The 23,369-nt window shown below is 46.6% G+C and overlaps 1 protein-coding gene across 1 annotated transcript; it reads left to right on the forward strand.

Annotated features, from left to right (window-relative positions):
* Positions 1 to 1,012: 1,012 nt before the first annotated feature.
* On the forward strand, positions 1,013 to 13,366 carry LOC306771828 (uncharacterized protein). Its single transcript, XM_079261147.1, has 3 exons — positions 1,013 to 1,334; positions 4,236 to 4,456; positions 10,775 to 13,366. Exons 2-3 carry the CDS (start codon positions 4,342 to 4,344, stop codon positions 13,021 to 13,023), a joined length of 2,364 nt encoding a protein of 787 aa, XP_079117273.1. The 5' UTR covers positions 1,013 to 1,334; positions 4,236 to 4,341; the 3' UTR covers positions 13,024 to 13,366.
* Positions 13,367 to 23,369: the final 10,003 nt, after the last annotated feature.

Below are 23,369 nucleotides of genomic sequence, written 5' to 3' on the forward strand. Positions count from 1 at the left end.
GAAGACAAAAAAAATACTCTTGTAAAACTCTTTAATTTTGTAAGCTAAATACACAAATGCCGCTTTTTAAATATAAAACCACTGTTTGATACTTTCAGGAATGACTTATTGTATTAAAAAATAAAAAATAAAAAGCTGTGAATTTTATTTACACAAGACAAGCTTTTGACATTTATAATCACTTATGCACTTGGACTTTTTATTATACCTCAAAGTTCCTTGTTCATTTTATTTTATTTATCTTTTTTCTACACAGGTTTTTGTCTTTATTCTGTTTATTGATTCAGTTTATGCATTATTGTCAAACCCAAGCCCTTTATTTTTGGATGTCTATTAAGCTCAGTTTTGTTAGATCATAATGTCTTTGAATTGGTAATGTATTAAGCCAGTCTTTTTAGTTGTTTAAAGTTTTTTTTTTTTTTTTTAAAAACTGTCCTTAAAATACACATTTTATAACAATGTTACCCAAAGTGTTCCAAAGCGCCAAAATTTCACAATGTTTCAACCCAGGTATGAAGAAAAACTATCAAATTCTGTAAATGAACCATTTGTTATCTCCTCCATTTCGCACACAATTTCCTCATCTAAAGTCAAAAATGACCAAGTTCACGTTTTCAGATACGTGATAGTTTCACGTTTTTTACAATAAACTTATGTTAAAATGTCATACATTTCACTTTTTACAATGAACTATCACGTTATAACGCGATAAGGCCCAAACTTATTTTTATTAGGATGGCAGCTCTGTGCTTCCGTACATCTGTTTCTTTGACTGAACCTCTTCATTTAAATAGTTTTTTCATATCTGCTACGCTACGACGTAGCAACCATTAATATCAGCTGATAACACTGTAATATAGTTTATACATTGAATTATTCAGCTAACAGGTTTAAAAGTATGTGTAAGTTGTAAATTCATGATGAGAATCTATAGACGTGAGAAACGTAGATCTGTTTTCTGTCGCCATGTTGTGTTTGTGCAAAGGATTCTGGGAGCTCGTTGGCACCGGGATGTCTGTCTGCAGTCTGGGGGCTGCGAGCTGAGCTCTGGACGGGTCTCCAGGTCAGAGCAGCCCTCTGGGCCAGGTGTGGTACCGTAGCGTCCAGGACCTCCAGCGGTTCGGTCCAGATGCGGCTGTCGGGACGCCTGCGCGCGCGGAGCGGATGGTGCTGCTCGCGAGCCGTTTGGCTTTGATGAGAAAAAAGCGAAACATCGTGAAACCTCGTTGTTGAAGAGAGAAACCGAGAATACGGACATCAGAAAACAAAGATCAGCATCTTCTAATGATGGACAGGTGTTTACAGAGGCAGTGACGTCATTTCCCGCCGGACAGGTAAGTTAACCCACCCAGTCAGGTGTTAACTAGTGGTTTAGTAGAACATGACTACCAGCACATTCAGCTCGTTCTCTTCTTCTTATAGGATTATAACTTCTTATAGGATTATAACTTCTTATAGGATTATAACTACATTTCTGCATAAACACCAGAAGTGTTGTGTTTCTGGACCAGATTGGACCAGACTAGAGCAGACTGGACCAGACTAGAGCAGATTGGACCAGACCGGACCAGACTAGAGCAGACTGGACCAGATCGGACCAGACCGGACTGAACCAAACCGGACCAGACTGGACCAGATCGGACCGGACCAGACCAGACTAGAGCAGACTGGACCAGATCGGACCGGACCAGACCAGACTAGAGCAGACTGGACCAGATCGGACCGGACCAGACTAGAGCAGACTGGACCAGACTGCTCTAACCGGACCAGACTGGACCAGACTAGAGCAGACTGGACCAGATCGGACCGGACCAGACTAGAGCAGACTGGAGCAGACTGGACCAGATTGGACCAGACTGGACCAGACTAGAGCAGACTGGACCAGATCGGACCGGACCAGACTGGAGCAGACTGGACCAGATTGGACCAGACCGGACCAGACCGGACCAGACTGGACCAGATCGGACCAGACCGGACTGAACCAAACCGGACCAGACTGGACCAGATTGGACCAGACTGGACCAGATCGGACCGGACCAGACTAGAGCAGACTGGAGCAGACTGGACCAGACTGGACCAGATTGGACCAGACCGGACCAGACTGGACCAGATCGGACCAGACCGGACTGAACCAAACCGGACCAGACTGGACCAGATTGGACCAGACTGGACCGGACTGGACCAGACTGGACCAGACTGGACCGGACTGAACCGGACCAGACCGGACCAGACCAAACCGGACCAGACTGGACCAGACTGACAGAAGCAGAAAACTGATGGAGCCGATCTGTCTGCATGGAAGGAGTCTCTCTGTTCTGCCTCTGCAGGTTAACATCATGCTGAGGAGAAATGTCTGAATATTCAGAAATCCTGGAACAAGACTGGGAATTTATGGAAACTAATCCTGTAATGGAAATAATTTGGTTTCACATCAAGTTGCATTCAGCTCTGGTCCTGACAGATGTTTGTTTTTATTCTACTGTAAACTTCAGACGTCTTGTTGGTTAGTAGGTGGGGGAGGGGGGGGGGGGGATCGAATCAAAAAATCGAAAATCTGGATTTTTTTTGTTTCATAATTTTAAAATAAATTTTTTTAATTAAATAAAATTAATGGACTTTAAAATTGTTGTCATTTTTATTGGTTTTATTTATCTTTTTACTCGTCTTCTTGGGCGTTACAGCAGCAGAATGAGGGTCTGGCGACTGTTGCTTTTTTCAAAAAAACCTCTTTGGATTTATCAGTAGTGTCCCTTTGGAACAAGCACAGCGGTGAGTCTGGTGGAATATAAACCACTCGGACACGTCCAGCCAGTTCCTTTAGATCAAGATCTGCACAATGACTCGTTCCTCAGCTGTGTTGAAGAGGGGAAACCTCTAAAACCTGCAGGGTCTTGGCCCTGGAGGACCAGAGTTTGACATTCCTGCTTTAGACAAAGCTCCTCCAGAACTTTAACTTGGTTTTATAAGTTTTTTTGTTTTCAATCTACAAAAATCAGCAATTTTGAAACATTTAAAAAATCGCAATTTAAATCGAATCGGCACCCAGAAAATCCTAATCGGATTGGGACAGAAGCGTATCGTCACAGCCGCATTAGTAGGTGTGAGAGGATCCAGAGCAGATCAGATCTGGTGTTTATGTCTCATCACATCCCTCATGGACATCATGAAATGTGTGTGTTCACAGTAGATGTTGAGAAATATCAGTTTTCCTTCAGCGGATGCCATCCATTCATTCATCATCCTAACCGCTTGGTCCGATTCAGGGTCGCGGGGAGCTGGAGCCTATCCCAGCGTTCTCTGGGCGAAAGGCGGGGTACACCTGGACAGCCCGCCAGTCCATCGCAGCGCCTCATAGAAGTTACCACGCTGAACAAAATGTTCAAAACAGATTTTCTAAGATCAGTTTTAATTAGAACTGTGTGTGTGTGTGTGTGTGTGTGTGTGTGTGTGTGTGTGTGTGTGTGTGCGCGCGCCCCTCTCATGGTTCACACCTCTTTTACAATCTGTTTCCATAGAAACAGCGCTGCTGCTCCCAGATGTGCGTCCTGTTGGGTCTGCAGCAGACATGCTGTTTGGAATTAAACCACCTGATTCTACGTCCAGAACAAACTCGGCTCGTAAATCCGTCCCACTCGGGTCTGAAGTGACTGAGTAAACCGGATGTCCTGCTCTGCATGCAAATCAACCTCAAATCGATGCAAATTTAGTGCTTTGGACTGGCTGCTGCTGCAGGACGCTCATCTCCGATGTGTTGAACAGAGCAGCTTTATAGATGTGGTCGTATGAAGCAGACGACCCGTTCAGCGCGTGTTACGCTCTCCATCAGGTCAGGTAAAAGCTGTGAGGATCATGAATATGTTCGGCTTGTTGGTGTTGTGCTCAGTGCTGATGTCTGGGGAGGTGTTTTCTGTGGACGTATGGGCGTTAAACGCAGCTCAGAGCTACAGAGAACAAATAAACCCTCAGATGTCCGTAAGGCAGAGGGGAACCTCTGGGAAACGGCTGTTAACAGCTAATCAGGAGGGCTGTAGTTTCAGGAAGGAGGCATTTAGAAACTTTTAGAGCATTAAGAATTAGTTTAAAACAAAATTTTTTATTGGATCAGAAGTCTGTGGAGCTGTTGGAGCAGGAACAACACTTTTTCTCTACTACTTAGGAGTCCACGACCAGAAAAACACGTGTTCTTTCCAGGTTGTCTGTTATTCCGATGGAAAACTTTGTCATTCCTGTTTCAGACGGCTGTTGTAGAAAACCAGCTGAAGATCCGGCGTAAAATCTGAAAAACCCCACAGGAACACCTCTGAGCTGTTAACTAGGACTGGGATCAGAGTTGGAGCAGGGATGCCTCAAAAGACGGGTCTTCAACCAGACGATCCCAGAGCGTTCGGTGTGGCGCCCCCCTTACCTGCAGCAGCCACGTCGGAACTGGAGCAGACATCAGACAGCAAAGATTTCAGTAAGTCAGACACACCTGTTCCTCTGTAACACATTAACTCAGCTTGTAACACACACTAGTGTTTTTTTTTTTCAAAAAAACCTCTTTGGATTTATCAGTAGTGTCCCTTTGGAACAAGCACAGCGGTGAGTCTGGTGGAATATAAACCACTCGGACACGTCCAGCCAGTTCCTTTAGATCAAGATCTGCACAATGACTCGTTCCTCAGCTGTGTTGAAGAGGGGAAACCTCTAAAACCTGCAGGGTCTTGGCCCTGGAGGACCAGAGTTTGACATTCCTGCTTTAGACAAAGCTCCTCCAGAACTTCAACTTGGTTCGGCTTTCCGTTGAGGTTGCACATGCAACCGAAGATTTGTCATGAGGGGCTCGATGCTTTTCTTCTTCGCTGAACTTGTGCTCCTAATATTTTGTAGATGTAGGACTTTAGGGTTTAAACATAGACCGTATATGAAAGATTGACGGCGCCTCCGGCAGTTAAAAGTGAAGCCTATGTGGAAGTGCATAAAACTGCAGTTCCTCCTTCATCCACTAGGGGCTGCAAAACAGAGCAAATCCCCACAGACTCCCATGTTAAAAAGACCAACTTCACAGCAGGAATAAACATGTTTACAGCAGAAATAAACACGTTTACAGCAGAAATAAACATGTTCACAGCAGAAATAAACACGTTTACAGCAGAAATAAACATGTTCACAGCAGAAATCCATTTGGTACAAAAATCCATTTTAGGTTTAATAGGTCAGGTTTACCTTCATGACAACTGTGGGGGGAGTGAATTTTTTTCTAAGTCGCCGTTTAAAAGTAATTTAATCTCGAAGTTCGGCATATTTAGGGGCGTGTCCTTTTGATTGACAGGTACCCGATCTCCCTCTTCAAGTAAGAAGAACGTAGAACAACTGCGGTTTTTAGCCTGCGTCCTTCGGGTCAGCTGATCACAGGTCGGCTGCATCCTCGCTAAGAAACTGATTAAGAGAGAAACTCGTTTTAAAGCTTTGTGAAAAAATGAACCTAAATGGAGAAAGTTGAGGTAAAGTTCTGTTTCTGCTTGGAGCTCAAGACGAGAACAGAGCGGCTCGTCCATCTTCTACCTCTGATATGTTCGTATTTTTTATTCTATTCTATTCTATTCTATTCTATTCTATTCTATTCTACAGTCGTTTAGCAGACGCTTTTTACCAAAGCATCTTACAGCCCTTTTCCATCAGTATCAGCTCATCTCAGCTTAACTCACCTCGGTTTGGAGGGTTCTTAGCGAGCTGAGTCAGGTTGTGTGTGACGTCACCAGACTGCATGCTGCTATTGGTCAGGGGCGCGGCCAATCAGAGGTCAGGGAGTGACATCACTGGAAGAGCGACTCCAAGTTGTTTACATTACAACAAGCAATGGCGCAACAAAAGTCTGTTCCGTGGTCCAACACTGAGGTGGAGACGTTTCTTTGGTTGCTGAGGAAAGGATACAGAGGGAACCAGATGGAGCGACACGAAATGAAAACATCTATCAAGAGCTTTCCGACTCATTGTCTACGGCTAGCAACGGAGTTTCCAGCAGAAGCTGAAAAAGCTCCAAAGTGACAATCGGCAGGTCCACGATGGTCGGAGTGGATCAAACGGACGAGACTGGAAGTGGTTCCAGCAGATGGAGACGATTTATGGTCAGCGACTGGCAAGCCGCAGAGCAAGTAGCAGGTTGCCTCTCGGTCCTGTGTTGTTAGAGAGCTTGTCGTGCACAATACTGACATGACAGTGATTTCACACAAACCACGCCTCTTTTAGACCTGGTACTAAACTGTAATGGAAAGAAACCGGACCAAGCTGAGACGAGTCGAGGTGAGTTGAGACAAGCTGATACTGATGGAAAAGGGCCATATATTAATGAAATGAAATGAAAAATACTTTATTAATCCCAAAGGGAAATTCAATATTGTAATATATAATAATAATAACTAGAGGAGGTCTTGTTCCGGAGGCTGATGGCTGCTGGCAGGAATGATCTTCTGTATCTTTCAGTCTTACATCGGACCTGAAGAAGCCTCTCACTGAACACACTTTGTTGTTTCATCACTGTGTTGTGGAGAGGGTGTGAAGAATCCTCCATCATCTTCATCAGCTTGTGCAGCATTCTTCTTTGGACAATCAGCTCCAGCGGCTCCAGAGTTACTCCAAGCACAGAAGCAGCTTTCTGGATCAGTTTGTTGATTCTCTTCAAGTCTCTGGTTCTGATGCTACTACCCCAGCAGATGCTGCAAAGCTGACTGCACTCTCCACAACAGACTTATAGAAGATATGCAACATCTTGGTGCAGACGTTAAACCATCTCAGCTTCCTTAAGAAGTACAGTCTGCTCTGACCTTTCTTGTAGATGTAGTCAGTGTTGCATTTCCAGTCCAGTTTGTTGTCCAGCTGAACTCCAAGATACTTGTATTCCTCCACCACCTCCACCTCCTCTCCCAGGATGGAAACAGTGCTTTGTTTATTCTTCTTCCTCCTGAAGTCAACAATCATCTCTTTTGTTTTGCTGCTATTTAATATGAGATGATTGTCACCGCACCATTTAACAAACTGACTGACCAGTTCTCTGTACTCTGCTTCTTGTCCATCCCTGATACACCCCACAACTGCAGAGTCATCAGAGTATTTCTGCAGATGACAGGACTCAGAGTTGTACTGGAAGTCTGAGGTGTACAGAGTGAAGAGGAATGGCCAGAGTACAGTTCCTTGTGGTGCACCAGTGCTGCTGACCTCCATCTCAGACACACAACCTTTCAGTCTCACAAACTGGGGTCTGTTTGTGAGGTAGTCATAGATCCAGGTGGTTGTGGAGGTATCCACCTGGAATTTATGGAGCTTCTCACATAACAAAGCCGGCTGAATGGTATTAAAAGCACTTGAGAAATGAAAGAACATGACCCTCAGAGTGCTGCCTGAATGGTCCAGATGAGAGTGTGCTCTCTGGAGCAGGTATATGATGGCATCTTCAACCCCAAGTCCATTACGATATGCAAACTGGAATGGGTCCTGAAAGGTGTTTACTTGCTTGTTGAGGTGAGCCAGTAAGAGTCTCTCCAGGACTTTCATGATGTGAGATGTCAGGGCAACTGGTCTGTAGTCACTTGGTTCAGCTGGTTGTGTTTTTTTAGGCACTGGAACAAGGCAGGAGGTTTTCCACAGCACTGGGACTCTATTTTGTCTCAGACTGGTGTTGAAAAGGTGCTGGAGAATCGGACATAGTTGTTCTGAGCAGGTCTTGAGAACTCTGGGACTGACACCATCTGGACCTGCAGCCTTGTTCTGGTTCAGTTTCTCAAGTTGCTTCTTAACCTGATTGCAGGAGACAAACAAGGTGGAGGTCTCAGGATGTCCTGATGTGGAGGGAGATGAAGCTGTGTTCTGGTCCATGACTGAGCTGCAGGGTGACAGATTGGAGGCGTGACAGGAAAGCAGTGGGCTTATGGAGGGTGTGTGGTCTGTTGGGCTGGAGGTAGGGGGTGAACTGAACCTGTTGAAGAATATGTTCAGCTCATTAGCTCTGTCCAGACCTCCATCAGGCTGGTCCCCCTTTAACTTGAAGCCGGTGATCTTCTTCATTCCAGACCACACATCCCTCAGGTTATTCTGCTGGAGCTGACTTTCTAACTTCTTCCTGTAGTCCTCCTTGCACTTCTTAGTTTGTGTTTTAAGTTGTTTTTGTGTTGCCCTCAATAACTCCCTGTCTCCATCCCTGAAGGCTTTCTTTTTGATGTTCAGCAGCTTTTTCAGGTCACTGGTGATCCAGGGTTTGTTATTGGGGAAGCACCTCACTGTTCTTGTTGGGACGATGCTGTCCACACAGAAGTTTATGTAATCTGTCACACACTCAGTCATGGCGTTGTCGTCGTCTCCATGAGGTTCACAGAGGACGTTCCAGTCTGTAGCCTCAAAGCCTCCTCTAAGAGCATCTTCAGCTTCAGCAGACCAGATTTTGATAGTCTTTGTGATGACTGGTTGCTGCTGAACGATGGGCTTGTAGGTGGAGGTGAGAAGAACCAGATTATGGTCAGATCTTCCTAAAGGAGGCAGGGCAGAACAACTGGATCCATTATTCATATTTGCATAAAATAAGTCCAACATCTTATTTTCTCTGGTGGAGCAGCTGACAAACTGCTGGAATGTTGGTAGAGTTGCAGAGAGGGAGATGTTGTTGAAGTCTCCGGAGATCACCATGAATGAGTTTGGATGCTGTGTTTGTAGCCGAGCAACGACGGAGCTGATGACATCACAGGCTGTGTCTGGTGCGGTACCAGGTATTATATAAACCGCTACCAGAATAACACAGGTAAACTCTCTGCGTAAATAATATGGACGGAAGCTCACAGCTAACAGTTCCATGTCCCTTGTGCATATCTTCTCCTTGACAGTAACATGTCCAGGATGACACCAACACTGGTTAACCAGCACTGCAATTCCACCACGCTTTAGCTTTCCGCTGTGTTGTCTACTGCAGTCTGCACGGACCGTTTTAAAGCCCGGTACAGACACATTACAGTCAGGGATGTGTTCATGCAGCCATGTCTCGGTGAAACACATAATACTGCACTCTCTGTATTCTTTCTGAGACCTTGTTAGCATCTCGAGTGCGTCCGTTTTGTTAGCTAGCGATCTCACATTACCCATGAGGACGGTCAGGAGATATGGTTTAAATCTCCATCACTTTCTTCGCTCTCTGACTCCTGCTCTGCATCCTCTTCTCTTTCTTTTCAACTCCATTGGGATTTGATGTGTTGTTTCGCTGATAATCCTGATTTGGGAGTTTAATTAGTTGATCCTGATTGTAAACAAGTCTTTCGTTGCCATGGACACTCATCATAACAAGTCTTGAAAGAGCAAAAATATGCAAAAAAAAAAATTCTTGCAACACACCCTCCAAACCGGCATGAAATCCTCAGAAAAAAATACCACATTTTTTAGGGTTTTTTTTTCTAATTTTTTTATTTTTTAGATGGCAAGTCCGCGCTACTACAATTTGCTGCCAACAGACGGCGCAATCTAGAATGGAAAGAAAGCACAACTCACTCAATTTTGACCCCCTTAGCCCCTGTGAAAAGTTGTGAAACTTGGCACACACCTCAAGCCCGGTGAAAATGTTGATAATATAGGGTTTGAATACACTTCAATGCAAAAATGGCTCAACAGCGCCCCCTAGAAACGCCAAAAATGGCCACATAGAATTGGTTAAAAAAAAGACTACTTTGACCTACCATGTCTACCACTTAAAGGTGACCAAAAAAGTCAATCATACACCTGTTGCCACGGCAACAGGGTGTCCGCCATATTCGCCATACTCATACATATGAGTCAACACACACACAGAACAACACAAGCAGGAAATCAGACAGTAGAGGACATCGTAGGAAGGTTCTGGTGGACTGTCCAGTTGGACGCAGATCCTTCCATGAAGTGCTTGTAAGGACCTTCAGGGCTGTTGCAGATCCGTTCCCTGACAGGAAAAAGGGAGGAACCACACAGAACCGGGGAAGCTGATGGGATGTGTGGCCTGTAAAAGGAACAAAGAAGAAGCTGCGATGTTTATTTCTGACAGCAGACCTGTTTTTATGCCTCTTTCTGAGACTGAACATCATCATGACCTCCTCCACCATCATCACTTTAACTACTGAACAATGAAACTCGGAGGTGACAGAGTATCATCATCATCATCATCATCATCATCATCATCATCATCAGGATTGTTGCATGTATTCCTGACGTCGTGCAACCCAGATGTTTTACTGAAACTAAACTGGGAGGATCTTCAGATCTGAGATGTTTTAGTTCCTTTGAAGCTGCAGAAGATGAAGCTACGTGTTTTACAACAGTCAGTGTGTGTGCTGGTGTGTGTGGTCACCTGTGTGTGTGCACGTGCACACATCTGTGTACGCATCGGGGCATAGGAGAACTGTAAACAGTGTGTAGGACGACCTTGTTTGTTTCAGAGGAATAACATCAAGCTGTTCAGGTTTTAAAGGACGGCGCTGAGCAGGGACAGAGACAACAGCCTCCCATTGCTGGACTTAGTTTCTGATTTATGATTCATATAAAGGACGATTCCACTGCTTTTAGTGGATTTAGTCCCATTAGACCAGGAGGTAACTGATCTAATGATTAATGGCAACACACATGTCCTGGATGCTGCATCTCTTTGCATGTTGTTTACTTTTCTCAATATTTTGGCCTGAATTTGAGAAACAATGCAGTTATTGTATTTTAATTTTTTGTTTTGTTATTGAAATATTACAGGATGTGATTAGTTTAATAAGTTGTCCTTTGATGTAAACTTTTGTTTCAGAGTTACCTGCAGATGTTCAGCAGCTGTCGGTGATCATCGAAGAGCTTCCCAGTGCACGGAGTCCCAGTCCAGACCAGCAGGACCCAGAGCGACTCCACATAAAGGAAGAAGAGGAGGAACACTGGATAAGTCAGGAGGAGGAGCAGCACAACGGACAGGACGAGAGCGACTTCACCAGGTGCTCTTTCACTCTCGTTACTGTGAAGACGGAAGATGATGAAGAGAAACCTCCGTCTGCACATCTTCATCAGATTAAAACTGAAGACACTGGAGAGTCAGAAGCTCCAACCTGCAGCTCAGCTCCACATGTTAAACCAGAAACTGATGAAGAGAAGTGTACAGGACCAGAACCAGCCTGGAACACAAACCCACACAGTTTTCCACCTCCAGCTGCTGAGGAAAAGGCTTCAGACGCTTTTATGACAGAAGAGAACGACGCTTTCCTGCAGAAATCTTCAGGTCCAGGAAGTGAAACAGAAGCCGGGGAACCTGATTCAGGTCGAAGTCCTGATGTTGTTTGTGATCATTCCAACGTTGCCAAAGAATCCTTCAGCTGCTCCGAGTGTGACAAACAGTTTCTCCACAAGCAGTCCCTCAAGAGACACATGCAGGTCCACACAGTGGAGAAAGCCTTTCTCTGCGACGACTGCGGAAAGCGGTTCTATGACAAGACATGTCTGAAGGAACACATGAGGGTCCACACTGGAGAGAAAGACTTCTCCTGCCAAGTCTGCAGCAAAAAGTTCAGTCGCAAACAAAACCTAAAAGTGCACATGAGAGACCACACGGGAGAGAAGCCGTTTGTCTGTGACGACTGCGGCAAAAGATTCAACCGAAACGCAAACCTGAAGACTCACATGAGGGTCCACACGGGAGAGAAGCCGTTCGCCTGCAAAGTGTGTGGAAAGAGATACATCCAGAAGGCTTATCTAAAGATTCACATGAGATTCCACACCGGAGAAAAGCCGTTTGCCTGCGACGATTGTGGAAAGAGATTCTATCAGAAGGCAAACGTCACGGAGCACATGAAGATTCACACGGGGGAAAAACCTTTCGCTTGTGTCGTCTGTGGTAAAAAATACAGCCTGAAAAAAGAGCTGAAAGTTCACATGAGGCTCCACACGGGAGAGAAGCCTTTCGCCTGCGATTACTGCAACAAGCGGTTCACACAGAAGAAAAACCTGAAAACGCACATCAGAATCCACACAGGCGAGAAGCCCTTTGGCTGCGACTACTGCGGCAGAAGGTTTAACCAAAACACCAGCCTGAAGTCGCACGTCAGAGTCCACACGGGAGAGAAGCCCTTCGCCTGCCACCAGTGTGGACAAAGGTTCAACCACAACTCATCCCTGAAGACACACATGATGTTCCACACGGGGGAAAAATCTTTCTCCTGTGAGGACTGTGGGAAGAATTTTTATCAAAAGATCCATCTTAAGACGCACCGGAGAGTCCACAGCGGGGAGAAACCGTTTGTGTGTGACATCTGTGGCGTAAGATGTGGCCTGAAGACAGATCTGCTCACACACATGAGGATCCACAGCGGGGAGAAACTGTTTGGCTGCGACGTTTGTGGGAAAAGATTCACTCAGAACACAAGTCTGAAGACTCACATGAGAGTCCACGCGGGAGACAAAGCGGTTGCCTGCCAGCTCTGTGGCACACGGTGCCTTCGCAAGAAAGACCTGGAAGTTCACATGAGGATCCACAGCGGAGAGAAACCCTACAGCTGCGACTTGTGCAGTCAGACGTTCTGCAGAGCGACGGATGTTCGGACGCACATGAGGGCGCACTCGGGAGATAAACCGTACAGCTGCAGCGACTGCAGTCAGAGGTTCAGCCAATACACGTCTCTGAGAAAACACAAGCGAGTTCACGACAAGCCATTTGTCTGTAACACCTGCGGAAAGCGATTTAATGGGAGCACGAACCTGAACACACACATGACAATCCACAGCGGGGAGAAGCCGTTTAGCTGCCATGTTTGCACCCAGACGTTTACTCAGAGCACGTGTCTGAAAACACACATGAGAGTGCACACGGGAGAGAAACCGTTTGGCTGCGACGTCTGTGGAAAGAGATTCAGCCAAAGCACGTGTCTGAAGAAACACACGAGGGTCCACGCCAAGGAGAAACCGTTCGGTTGTGACGTTTGTGGGAAAAGATTTAGTGCTCAGGGCGGTCTGTCGAAGCACTTCCTGGTCCACACAGGAGATGGCCGAGTCGCAGCGAAGGAAGTCAAAGAATGAACTTCAGAAAAAAAAAAACACGTTAAATGATCGGTTTATCTATCCAGCGTGTAAACTGGCAACTTTAGTTGGTCCAATAATAACGATTCAGATCTAATCTGGTTCCTTTCCTGTTTGCCTTCATCTCAGTTAAAAATGTCACATTAATAAACCAGTCAAACACCGGACGCATCACATGACCAGCTACTTCACACTACTTCACAGTTTAAAGGCTCTAAATAACTCCTGATATCTAAAGAAGTTTTACTTCTATGTGTCCTGCCAGCTGCTTTTGATTTTTTTTTTATTCTTTTGGTTTAAAAAAGAAGAAGAAAAACATTTAGACCCATAAAAATGTAATTGTCAGATAAATCCCACCACTCAGAGGTCTGGTGGTGTGTTTCTCATGTCCAGCTGTGTCCCTTTGGCTTTTTAGGGTGCGAGGACAGGGACAGGAGGTCTGGGACTGCTCGCCATCTGCAGGCGTAAAAGCAGTTTTAAATCCAAATCACAAAGTCAAAAACCAAACAAATAAAGCCGTCTGAGTGTTTTGCTGTAGGCCTGATGGACAGGTAGGAGCAGAAAACACTTGACAAGATGTAGAAATATTTATTTTTACATTGATAAACTTCCAGAATAGAAGTCTGAAAGTGGAAGGCCCCTTCATCTCTTGGAGTCTGCAGCAGCTGTGGAAACTTCCCAGTGCTTTAAATCAAATGCTGCAATCCCCAACGACAGGTAGACAGAGACGGGGCTGTCGGGCCGATACCCCGTTATTCCAGCTAGGCTGCTGCGTTACTAATGATTCATGTTACTGTAGCTAAAAAAATATTACCATAGCAACGGGAGAGACTTCATCCCTGAACACCGTGCAGTTCATCCAGGCTTCATGATGCTTCGGCTTAAATCTGAAGTCATGAAAAGCAGCATCCTGCTGCTTCTGGACGCACTTCGTCTCCAAAACCTCATTTTCTGCTGCTTGAGATCTCAATCCAGAGAAATGGAACTTGGCCATTATTTCCCACCAGTTTTCTCAGAGCCTGGTGGTTACCAGACCGCCGTAGAGGAACGGCGAGTGGAGCTGCTGCTCGTAACAAGGACGGGATTTTTGTTCCAGTTTCAGGAGAATCTGCTTCCTTAACTTACCTTTGACGCCTCTCAGTTCACCTTTCTGTCTTCTGCCGTGTGTGTGTGTGTGTGTGTGTGTGTGTGTACAGCACACACACAGTTTTCACTGCTGACTGGCTGTTATGCTGTACGAGTAACCAATCAGACGGGGGTGTGGGCGGGGCCGTGCTGTTGGCGTCGGACCAAGCAGCGCGGCGGCATCACAGCCTAAATAACCTCGTTTTAGATAAATTCCTCAGCTGTGGGGTTAAAGAAAAAGGCCGTTGTCAGAATGTGTGAAAATGTCTAAAATCTGCGGCGATAATCGTCTAGGAAATGCTGGAACCGGTTTATAAGCAGGTTCTTCTCTCTGCTGTTTGCTCTCCTCTTCATTTTAACTGGACATTTCCCAGCAGAGACACAGAACGTGTGGTTGACCTTCTGCAGGCTGGCCGTAGAGGAGACTCCGTCCAGGACTGACTGCTCAGAAACCATCTGGAATGAGTTAAAAGGAAGTTTTATTCAGACTGAAGCAGGTTTCTGATCCAGAGACCGGTGCTGGTTCTGATGCGTACTGGTCGCAGTACCGGACCGGCCCAGTTCACACGCGTAACGAGTACAAATTATATCTGCAAGTACTGATTCACTTTGCAAGTCTGGAAATACAGTTTGCTGTTTTACAAGCGTAAAACGCGTCTCATATTTTATCCACCTCTGACGGAGAGGAGGGCCGCCTCCGACAACCGTACGCACCAACATGAGCATCTTAGAGCCGCTTCCTGAAGGTACAGGTTGGTTTATGGAAACCCAGAGGATTCCTCTCATATTTATAATGAGAAACTGTTTTTTCTTTTCTCTCACCACGTGGACTTCATCCAGCTTTTAGGACGGCCACACTGTGTCACTGTGATTTATTAGGATGAAGTCTGTCATGGTTTAGTATTTATTCACCAGCTGACTGATGTTAGAAACTTCACCTCACATGGATCTTCTGTTGGATGTTCTCTGGAAGAGAGATGATTTTTATTTTAGGGTTGGATCAGAACAATGTTCCCTTATAAACCAGATCACACATAAATATCCCCACAAGGCTTCAGTGTGAGTCTCTTCTCGGACCCCCGATGCAGTTCCTCTGGTTGGACTTCTTCTTCTGTTTTTGCTGAATGTTGTTTTTGTAATTTAAAACCATGAAAATAAAAACAAACTACACAAACTGTGAAGCTGCAGGTTACATGGATTAAATCATGTCATTTATTGCTCCATTTCTTAACGTTGCTGTCTGAATTGTACAGTTTGTTCTTCATTGTTAGGAGACTGCAGCTGTTATCCTGAGCTTTTCCTGCAGGCCTTCCTTCTGCTCAGCATGACTTCAGTTTCGGAGGTTTCTGGCTGCCCATTCGGACTCAATGTCCCCCGCCTCACTCGGGACATGGTTGAAGCTCTGCTGAAGGTGGGAGTTGAAGCTCGCTCTGACGGGGGACTCAGCCAGACGTTCCCAGCAGACCCTCACAACACGTTTGGGCCTGCCAGATCTGACCGACTTCCTCCCCCACCATCTGAGCCAACTCACCACCAGGTGGTGATCAGTTGACAGCTCCGCCCCCCTCTTCACCCGAGTGTCCAAGGCATGTGGCCGCAGGTCCGACGATACGACTACAAAATGGATCATCGAACTGCGGCCCAGGGAATCCTGATGCCAGGTGTACATATGGACACTCTTATGTTGGAACACGGTGTTCGTTATAGACAATCCATGACGAGCACAGAAGTCCAATAACAAAACACCATTTGGGTTCAGAGGGGGGGGACCATGCCTCCCAATCACTCCCCTCCAGGTCTCACTGTCATTGCCCACGTGAGCATTGAAGTCCCCCAGCAGAACAATGGAGTCCCCAGAAGGAGCACCCTCCAGCACTCCCTCCAAGGACCCCAGAAAGGGTGGGTACTCTGCACTGCTGTTCGGTGCATAAGCACAGACAACAGTCAGGACCCGTCCCCCCCATCCGGAGGCGGAGGGAAACTACCCTTTCATCCACCGGGGTAAACCCCAACGTGCAGGCACCAAGCTGGGGGCTGATGAGAATGCCCACACCTGCTCGGCGCCTCCCACCATGAGCAACTCCAGAGTGGAAGAAAGTCCAGCCCCTTTCGAGGGTTCTGGTTCCAGAGCCCAAGCCATGCGTCGAGGTGAGTCCAACTATATCTAGCCGGAACCGCTCAACCTCGCGCACAAGCTCAGGCTCCTTCCCCACCAGAGAGGTGACGTTCCACGTCCCTAGAGCCAGCTTCTGCAGCCGGGGATCGGACCGCCAGGGTCCCCGCCTCTTGCTGCCGCCCAGCTCACACTGCACCCAACCCCTACGGCTCCTCCCGCAGATGGTGAGCCCACGGGAGGTGGGGCCCATGTAACCCTTTCGGGCTGAGCCCGACGGGCCCCATGGGCGAAGGCCCGGCCACCAGACGCTCGCTCTCGTACCCCGCCTCCAGGCCTGGCTCCAGAGGGGGGTCCCGGTAACCCGCGTCCGGGCAAGGGAACATTCATGCCCAGGTTGGTCGTCATCATAGAGGTCTATGAGCCGTGCTTGGTCTGGTCCCTCCCCTAGACACCTGTTTGCCATGGGTGACCCTACCAGGGGCATAAAGCCCCCGACAACATAGCTGCTAAGATCTTTGGGACGCACAAACCCCTCCACCACGATAAGGTGACGGCTCAGGGAGGGGTTCAGCGAGGCCATGGAGAAAGACTTCCGGACGGCTTCGAGGAGATTCTGCTCCACCATCCGGCGGCTCAGGAGGGGGAAGCAGTGCTCCATCAACACTGTGTACAGTGGAGATGGGGAGCTGCTGACCTCAACTCGGGACGTTGTGGGTCGGTGGAAGGAATACTTTGAAGACCTCCTCAATCCTACCAACACGTCTTCCGATGAGGAAGCAGAGCTGGCGGACTCAGGGGTGGACTCTCCTATCTCTGGGGCTGAAGTCGCTGAGGTGGTCAAAAAGCTCCTTGGTGGCAAGGCCCCGGGGGTGGATGGGATCCGCCCGGAGTTCCTTAAGGCTCTGGATGCTGTGGGGCTGTCCTGGCTGACACGCCTCTGCAGCATTGCGTGGACATCAAGGGCAGTACCGCTGGATTGCCAGACTGGGGTGGTGATCCCCCTTTTTGTGTTCCAATTACAGGGGAATCACACTCCTCAGCCTCCCTGGTAAGGTCTATTCAGGGGTCCTGGAGAGGAGGGTCCGCCGGATAGTCGAATCCCGGATTGAGGAGGAGCAGTGTGGTTTTCGTCCTGGTCGCGGAACAGTGGACCAGCTCTATACCCTCTTTGGGGTCCTGGAGGGGGCATGGGAGTTTGCCCAACCAGTCTACATGTGTTTTGTGGACCTGGAGAAGGCATTCGACCGTGTCCCCCGGGGGCTCCTGTGGGGGGTACTCCGGGAGTATGGGGTACCGGACCCCCTTGTACGAGCTGTCCGGTCCCTGTACGACAGGTGTCAGAGCTTGGTCTGCATTTCCGGTAGTAAGTCGGATTAGTTTCCGGTGAGGGTTGGACTCCGCCAAGGCTGCCCTTTATCACCGATTCTGTTCATAACTTATATGGACAGAATTTCTAGGCGCAGCCGAGGGGTTGAGGGGATCCGACTTGGTGGCCTCAGGATTGGGTCTCTGCTTTTTGCGGATGACGTGGTCCTGTTGGCTTCATCTGGTCGTGATCTCCAGCTCTCGCTTGAGCGATTCGCGGCCGAGTGTGAAGCAGCTGGGATGAGAATCAGCACCTCCAATATGAGACCATGGTCCTCAGCCGGAATAGGGTGGATTGCCCTCTCCGGGTCGGGAGTCAGGTCCTGCCTCAAGTGGAGGAGTTTAAATATCTCGGGGTCTTGTTCACGAGTGAGGGAAGGATGGAGCGTGAGATCGACAGACGGATCGGTGCGGAGTCTGCAGTAATGCGGACTCTGCGCCGGTCTGTCGAGGTGAAGAAGGAGCTGAGCCAGAAGGCGAAGCTCTCGATTTACCAGTCGATCTACGTTCCTACCCTCACCTATGGTCATGAGCTGTGGGTCGTGACCGAAAGAAGGAGATCTCGTATACAGGCGGCTGAAATGGGTTTCCTCCGCAGGGTGGCCGGGCTCTCCCTTAGAGATAGGGTGAGGAGCTCGGTCATCCGGGAGGAGATCAGAGTAGAGCCGCTGCTCCTCCGCATCGAGAGGAACCAGTTGAGGTGGCTCGGGCATCTGGTCAGAATGCCTCCTGGACCTCCCTGGTGAGGTGTTCCAGGCACGTCCCTCTGGGAGGAGACCCCGGGGAAGACCCAGGACACGCTGGAGGGATTATATCTCTCGGCTGGCCTGGGAACGCCTCGGGATCCCCCCCACAGAGTTGGAAAATGTGGCTGGGGAGAGGGAAGTCTGGGCTTCCCTGCTTAGGCTGCTGCCCCCGCGACCCGACCCCGGATAAGCGGCAGAAGATGGATGGAGGTTTCTGGCTGGAAGGACGACGCCTCCGTATCTTCACTCAGGATCATGTTTTACAAAAGTGTATCTTTTCATCCTCAGTGGTTAAGATGTTAAAGATGAAGCCAGCGTGCAGGGTTGTTGCCATGGCGACTGCCTTCATCCAGGTGTTTGGGCTTGCTCTGCAGCCTGGTGGTTGTGGCGTGCGGGGGGGGGCTCTCCATGTGGACGGATCGTCTCAGCAGGAAGCAGTCGCTAAACTCGTTCATCAGCTGGTTTGTTGCTTCCATCTGTCTGGTAATATTTGTTTCAACATGCAAAAGCTCACAACTAGAGCTGCAACTATCGAATACTTTTGTAATCGGGTACTCAGTCAATTATTTCTTTGAGTAATCCAGTACTCTAACAATTTTTCTTTTATTATAATTTGTAAAACAAATACTAGAAACTCAACCAAAGTAAAGCTATAAATGTATATCTGTGAAGCTGTTGCATGTGTTGTTACTACCTAAAGCATGAGGAAAATGTTTTAAAATAAGATATTTTTTAAATGTTTTAAAAGTAAATATTATATATATCACCATGTGATATTAATTAAACGACGCCTCGAGGCAGATAATTTGCCTCAATCAATTTTTGTACTCGAGTAATCGTTGCAGCCCTACTCACAACCCAACTAGTGCAGATAAATGTATGGAAACACTTTACAACAGGTGTGTTCTGCTTTGGACTGCCGGGAGGTTCAGCAGGTGTAGACCATCTGCTATTAGTAATAAATATTTATTACTGGCATTATAGACTTAAATATTTATTTAGGTCTAATGATGCATCCAACTTTTTCATCGTGTCTTATAAAAGGACTAAACTGCTTTGTATTAAATATATTTGTCTTACAGGATAATTTACTCAGTAACTGAAAATCATCATGTCAGTCAGATTCTTTCATACATGCAAAACAAACATGTTTAATAAACACAAACATCTGTATACAATTTATAAAATGTAAAGATTTTTTCCCACATATGTAAAAAAGTTTAATTTCATGGTATTTATTTGTTTTGTGGATTGTTAAACACGAATATGAGTGTTTGGAAGTTAACAATTTAACCTGTTGTACCAGAATCTCATTTCAGTCTCTGAAGATGGAACAGTTCGAGGATTTGTAGGAGGTGTGATAGAGTGGAAAACTCCAGAGGGATGTTGATGGTTCCACAAAGCTCCAGGTAGAGAGAACGGCACAGAGAGGTAGTTATCCAGCACTCTTTATTGCAGAAGTTTCCACATCAACACAGCTGAGGACATAAATGTAGATGTGTGTGTGGTCTCTAAAGAAACAAGAGTTCAAATAAAATAGCTAATATTATACATTTATATAAGGATTCATGATAAATGATAAAGAATGAAAATATTCAGCTGGAAACTCAATAAATAAACAATAAAGCCGCAGATTTAGTCATGAAGAGATCAGAGAAATGTAACAATATGGTGGTCTCTGGCTCCATCTACTGGTAGTAACTGTAACTACAGGGTGGAATAAGCGGCTGCAGCGCCGGTATGGATAAATGACCTGAAAATGGATTCTCAGGAAAACAGCTGAAAGCCAGACAGCGTATCAGTTTACTAGGGACTTGTTACATATTCACCTGTACTGGTTAACTGGTTAACTATGTAATGCACTTCAGACATTCCCGTTTGCACATGAAACACAAACCGGGCCGGCTGTGTAACTACACACAGTCCATGCAGGTGTGGAAATAATGTTAGATTAATAACACACATTAAAACTTGCTTTCTATTACGCACCCACATGGCAGGTGTCCATCTGGTAATGCACTCAGAAAGGAAACTACGTCACTAACAGAGACTTTCAGAGTGAGATAAGTGATGAACTTAGAGACTTTCTGACAGCAGGTGAATGTCAGGTTCTGTCTGGCAGTTTTCTCAGGGAGCAGGTTGGAGGTAACGGGCTTCAGCGTCGGCCCTGATGGACAAGGACTGATGTAAACAAGAGAAAGGGGAATGCAGAGAAAATGACGTCCCACCCCTGTAAACCTCCAGGAAACCAACATATGCTGTGTTGTGGACACGGTGTGGCTGACTGGGAGGACTGGGAGGAGTGGGAATCTGGGTCTTTAGGGAAACCCGCCCACCAGAGCCGAAGCCCTGAAAAGCTGCTGCAGGAGGAACGATCGCCTCCACCCTGGAACAAACACGTCATCTCTTGTCTTTTTGACTCTGTTGATCCTCCATCTGGTGAAACTTGTCCCTCCACTGATCCTTCTGCTTCTTCACAAACTGCAGCGTGCAACTAGATAAGATAAACTTTATTTATAAAGCGCTTTTCGTCGACACAAGGTCACAAAGTGCTTCACAACAATAAAAACACAAGCGTTGCTTCATGCAACATTCAGATGAACTGGAAACAGCCATGATCTGTAAAAGCAAGTGTATTTTTATTAATAGTCTATCATTTCTCATTCACAAAATGTCTTGGAGTTAAAATGAACAGATGAATGAAAAACATGTTTCAGCTTCAGTTAAGAGAAAGTAAAAGGAAGACAGAAAGCCTCTTCTGATGCTGTGATGATGTTAACTGAAGCTGCTGCTGTTTTTTTCTTTAACGCTCATCCAGTTTGTTTGTTTTTTTGTACTTGAAACTAACATAAAATACCATGAAACAACACAGGGACAATTCTTCCCCGTCAACGTTCATGTTCCTGTGTTGACTGGATGTGCAACAAAACAAAATGCATCTCTCGGAAATGAAGCATTTTGTTGTAGAAAAAGTGTGAGATTAACTTAAAAAGCAGCACAGTCTGAGACTTTAGGTCAAGATAAAGAAAAGATAAAGAAAACAAACTCCTGGGATGAAACTAGCCAGTGTGGCTTTTCCTGTGTCTCTTCAGACTTCCTCGCTGAGTGAATCTTTTACCGCACACGTCACAATCAAAAGGTTTTTCTCCTTTGTGGGATCGCGTGTGAATGTTGACATAGTTTCATGGCTAAACGTCTTTCCACAAACAAACGGCGAGGGTCCTGCGTGGGTCGGCTCAGGTTTTTCTGCTCGCGGAACTTTTCACCACAGACGGCTTCTCCCCCGTGTGGATCCTGACGTGTGCCTGAAGCCTGAAGGCGCGTCGGAAGCGCTTTCCACATCTGTCACATCCGAACGGTTTCTCTCCGCTGTGGAGGCGACTGTGTCTCCGCAGACTTCCATGTCGAGAGAATCTCTTTCTGCAGCGGCTGCAGCCGAACACCTTCACGCCTGTGTGTCCTCTCAGGTGCACCGTCAGTTCAGTGTTGCGTCTGAATCTTTTACCACAGCATCTGCAGGCAAACGGTCGTTCTCCTGTGTGGACGGTCATGTGTGCCCTGAGCTGTGACTGCAGGCAGAATCTCCTGTCGCAGCGCTCGCAGCTGAACAGCGGCTCTCCTGTGTGGACTTTCATGTGTGTTTTCAGGATTTTCTGTTGAGTCATGGCAAGCGAAGGGCTTCCCCGCTGCGCTGACTGGGATCTGAGCGTGCCGCGTCACGCCTTTCTGAAGAGACCTTTTGTAGATGAACTGTTTGGAGCAAACAGAGCAACCTAAAGGCTTTTTGGGAGATGAACTTCTCACCTCAGAGTTTACACCTGAGCCAGGTTCTCTGCTGTCCTTCCAGCCACTGTCACTGTCTTCTGCTTCAGAGTCTGAGAAATGTTCCAGCAGGTCACCATCATCATCATCAATACCGACCTCGGTCTCAGAAACATCTGGAGCCTTCTTATCAGTTCTTGGTTGTAAAAGATGGTTTGGATCAGGGTTCCTGGTTGGTTCTGGTCCTCCACAGTCCTCTGTATCAGTTTCTGTTTTCATCTCCGTGTCTGGCCGGCTGGTTGGACGTTCTGTCTCTCTGCTGTCCTCAGTTTTGATCTGGTGAAGCTGTGAGGACTCAGATTCCTCTTTACTGTCTTCATTTTTCACAACAACAGTGAATGGAAAGCTGCTGATATCGTCATCTTTCTGGCTATGATGTTGCTCTTCCTCCTCTTTGGTCCAAAGTTCCTCCTCTTCCTCTTTTATGTGGAGCGATTCTGGGTCCAGACTGCAGCTCCATTCAAGGAGACGCTCTTCTTTAACCACCGACAGCTGCTGGACATCTGCTGGGGACACCGAAACATTAAAGCAGGTTATAGAGACACTAGGGTGATGTGTGTATGCAGAGGCACCATGTGGGGGGATAGGAAGATCTAAGGGCCCCATGACTTAATAGGGGCCCAAGATGTACAAACTATACAAGAAAATCATTAAACCTTCGTTAAAAAATAAATACTTTTTTCAAAGCTTGGAATAAAACATAGCAGTAATATAAACTGATAAACCTTTTATATTAAAATAACCAGGTTAAATGTATGCACTGGGATTTAAGCCTTTTTAGGGCACTCAATAAAATACCTTCAAATTAAAAATTTTAACCTAAAATTGTCCCTCTGGTATGAACCAAGACCTCCATTCTGTTGTGACATTAACAAACAAAAAATAGTTTCACGCTGAATATGAAGGAAACAAAGTGATCAAAAATAGTCACTTGCCCCATAAACGGTTAAACGCAGCCCTAAATCTTTATTATTCACATGAAAAGCGATTTTTTTTTTTTATCAGCTTGAAGCAAAAACAGTGGTGGGGTCTCTGCCGTTGTCTTTCATAGGGACCTAAAATACCCTGTGTGTATGACAGATGTGTTTCCTTTTCCGCACAAGTATTTACATTTCACATGGCCCCATAAAAGTACTCTCAAAGTCATTCATTCTGGATTTTCGGTTAATGAA

Source organism: Telmatherina bonti, assembly GCF_933228915.1.
Source record: "Telmatherina bonti genome assembly, chromosome: 21".
NCBI classification, from domain to species: domain Eukaryota; kingdom Metazoa; phylum Chordata; class Actinopteri; order Atheriniformes; family Telmatherinidae; genus Telmatherina; species Telmatherina bonti.

Excerpts from the sequence above, each read along its gene's own strand:
- LOC306771828 (XM_079261147.1), top strand. The coding sequence starts at position 4,342 with ATGCCTCAAAAGACGGGTCTTCAACCAGACGATCCCAGAGCGTTCGGT. Across the intron at positions 4,457-10,774 it reads ATCAGACAGCAAAGATTTCA|AGTTACCTGCAGATGTTCAG; the intron begins GTAAGTCAGACA and ends CTTTTGTTTCAG.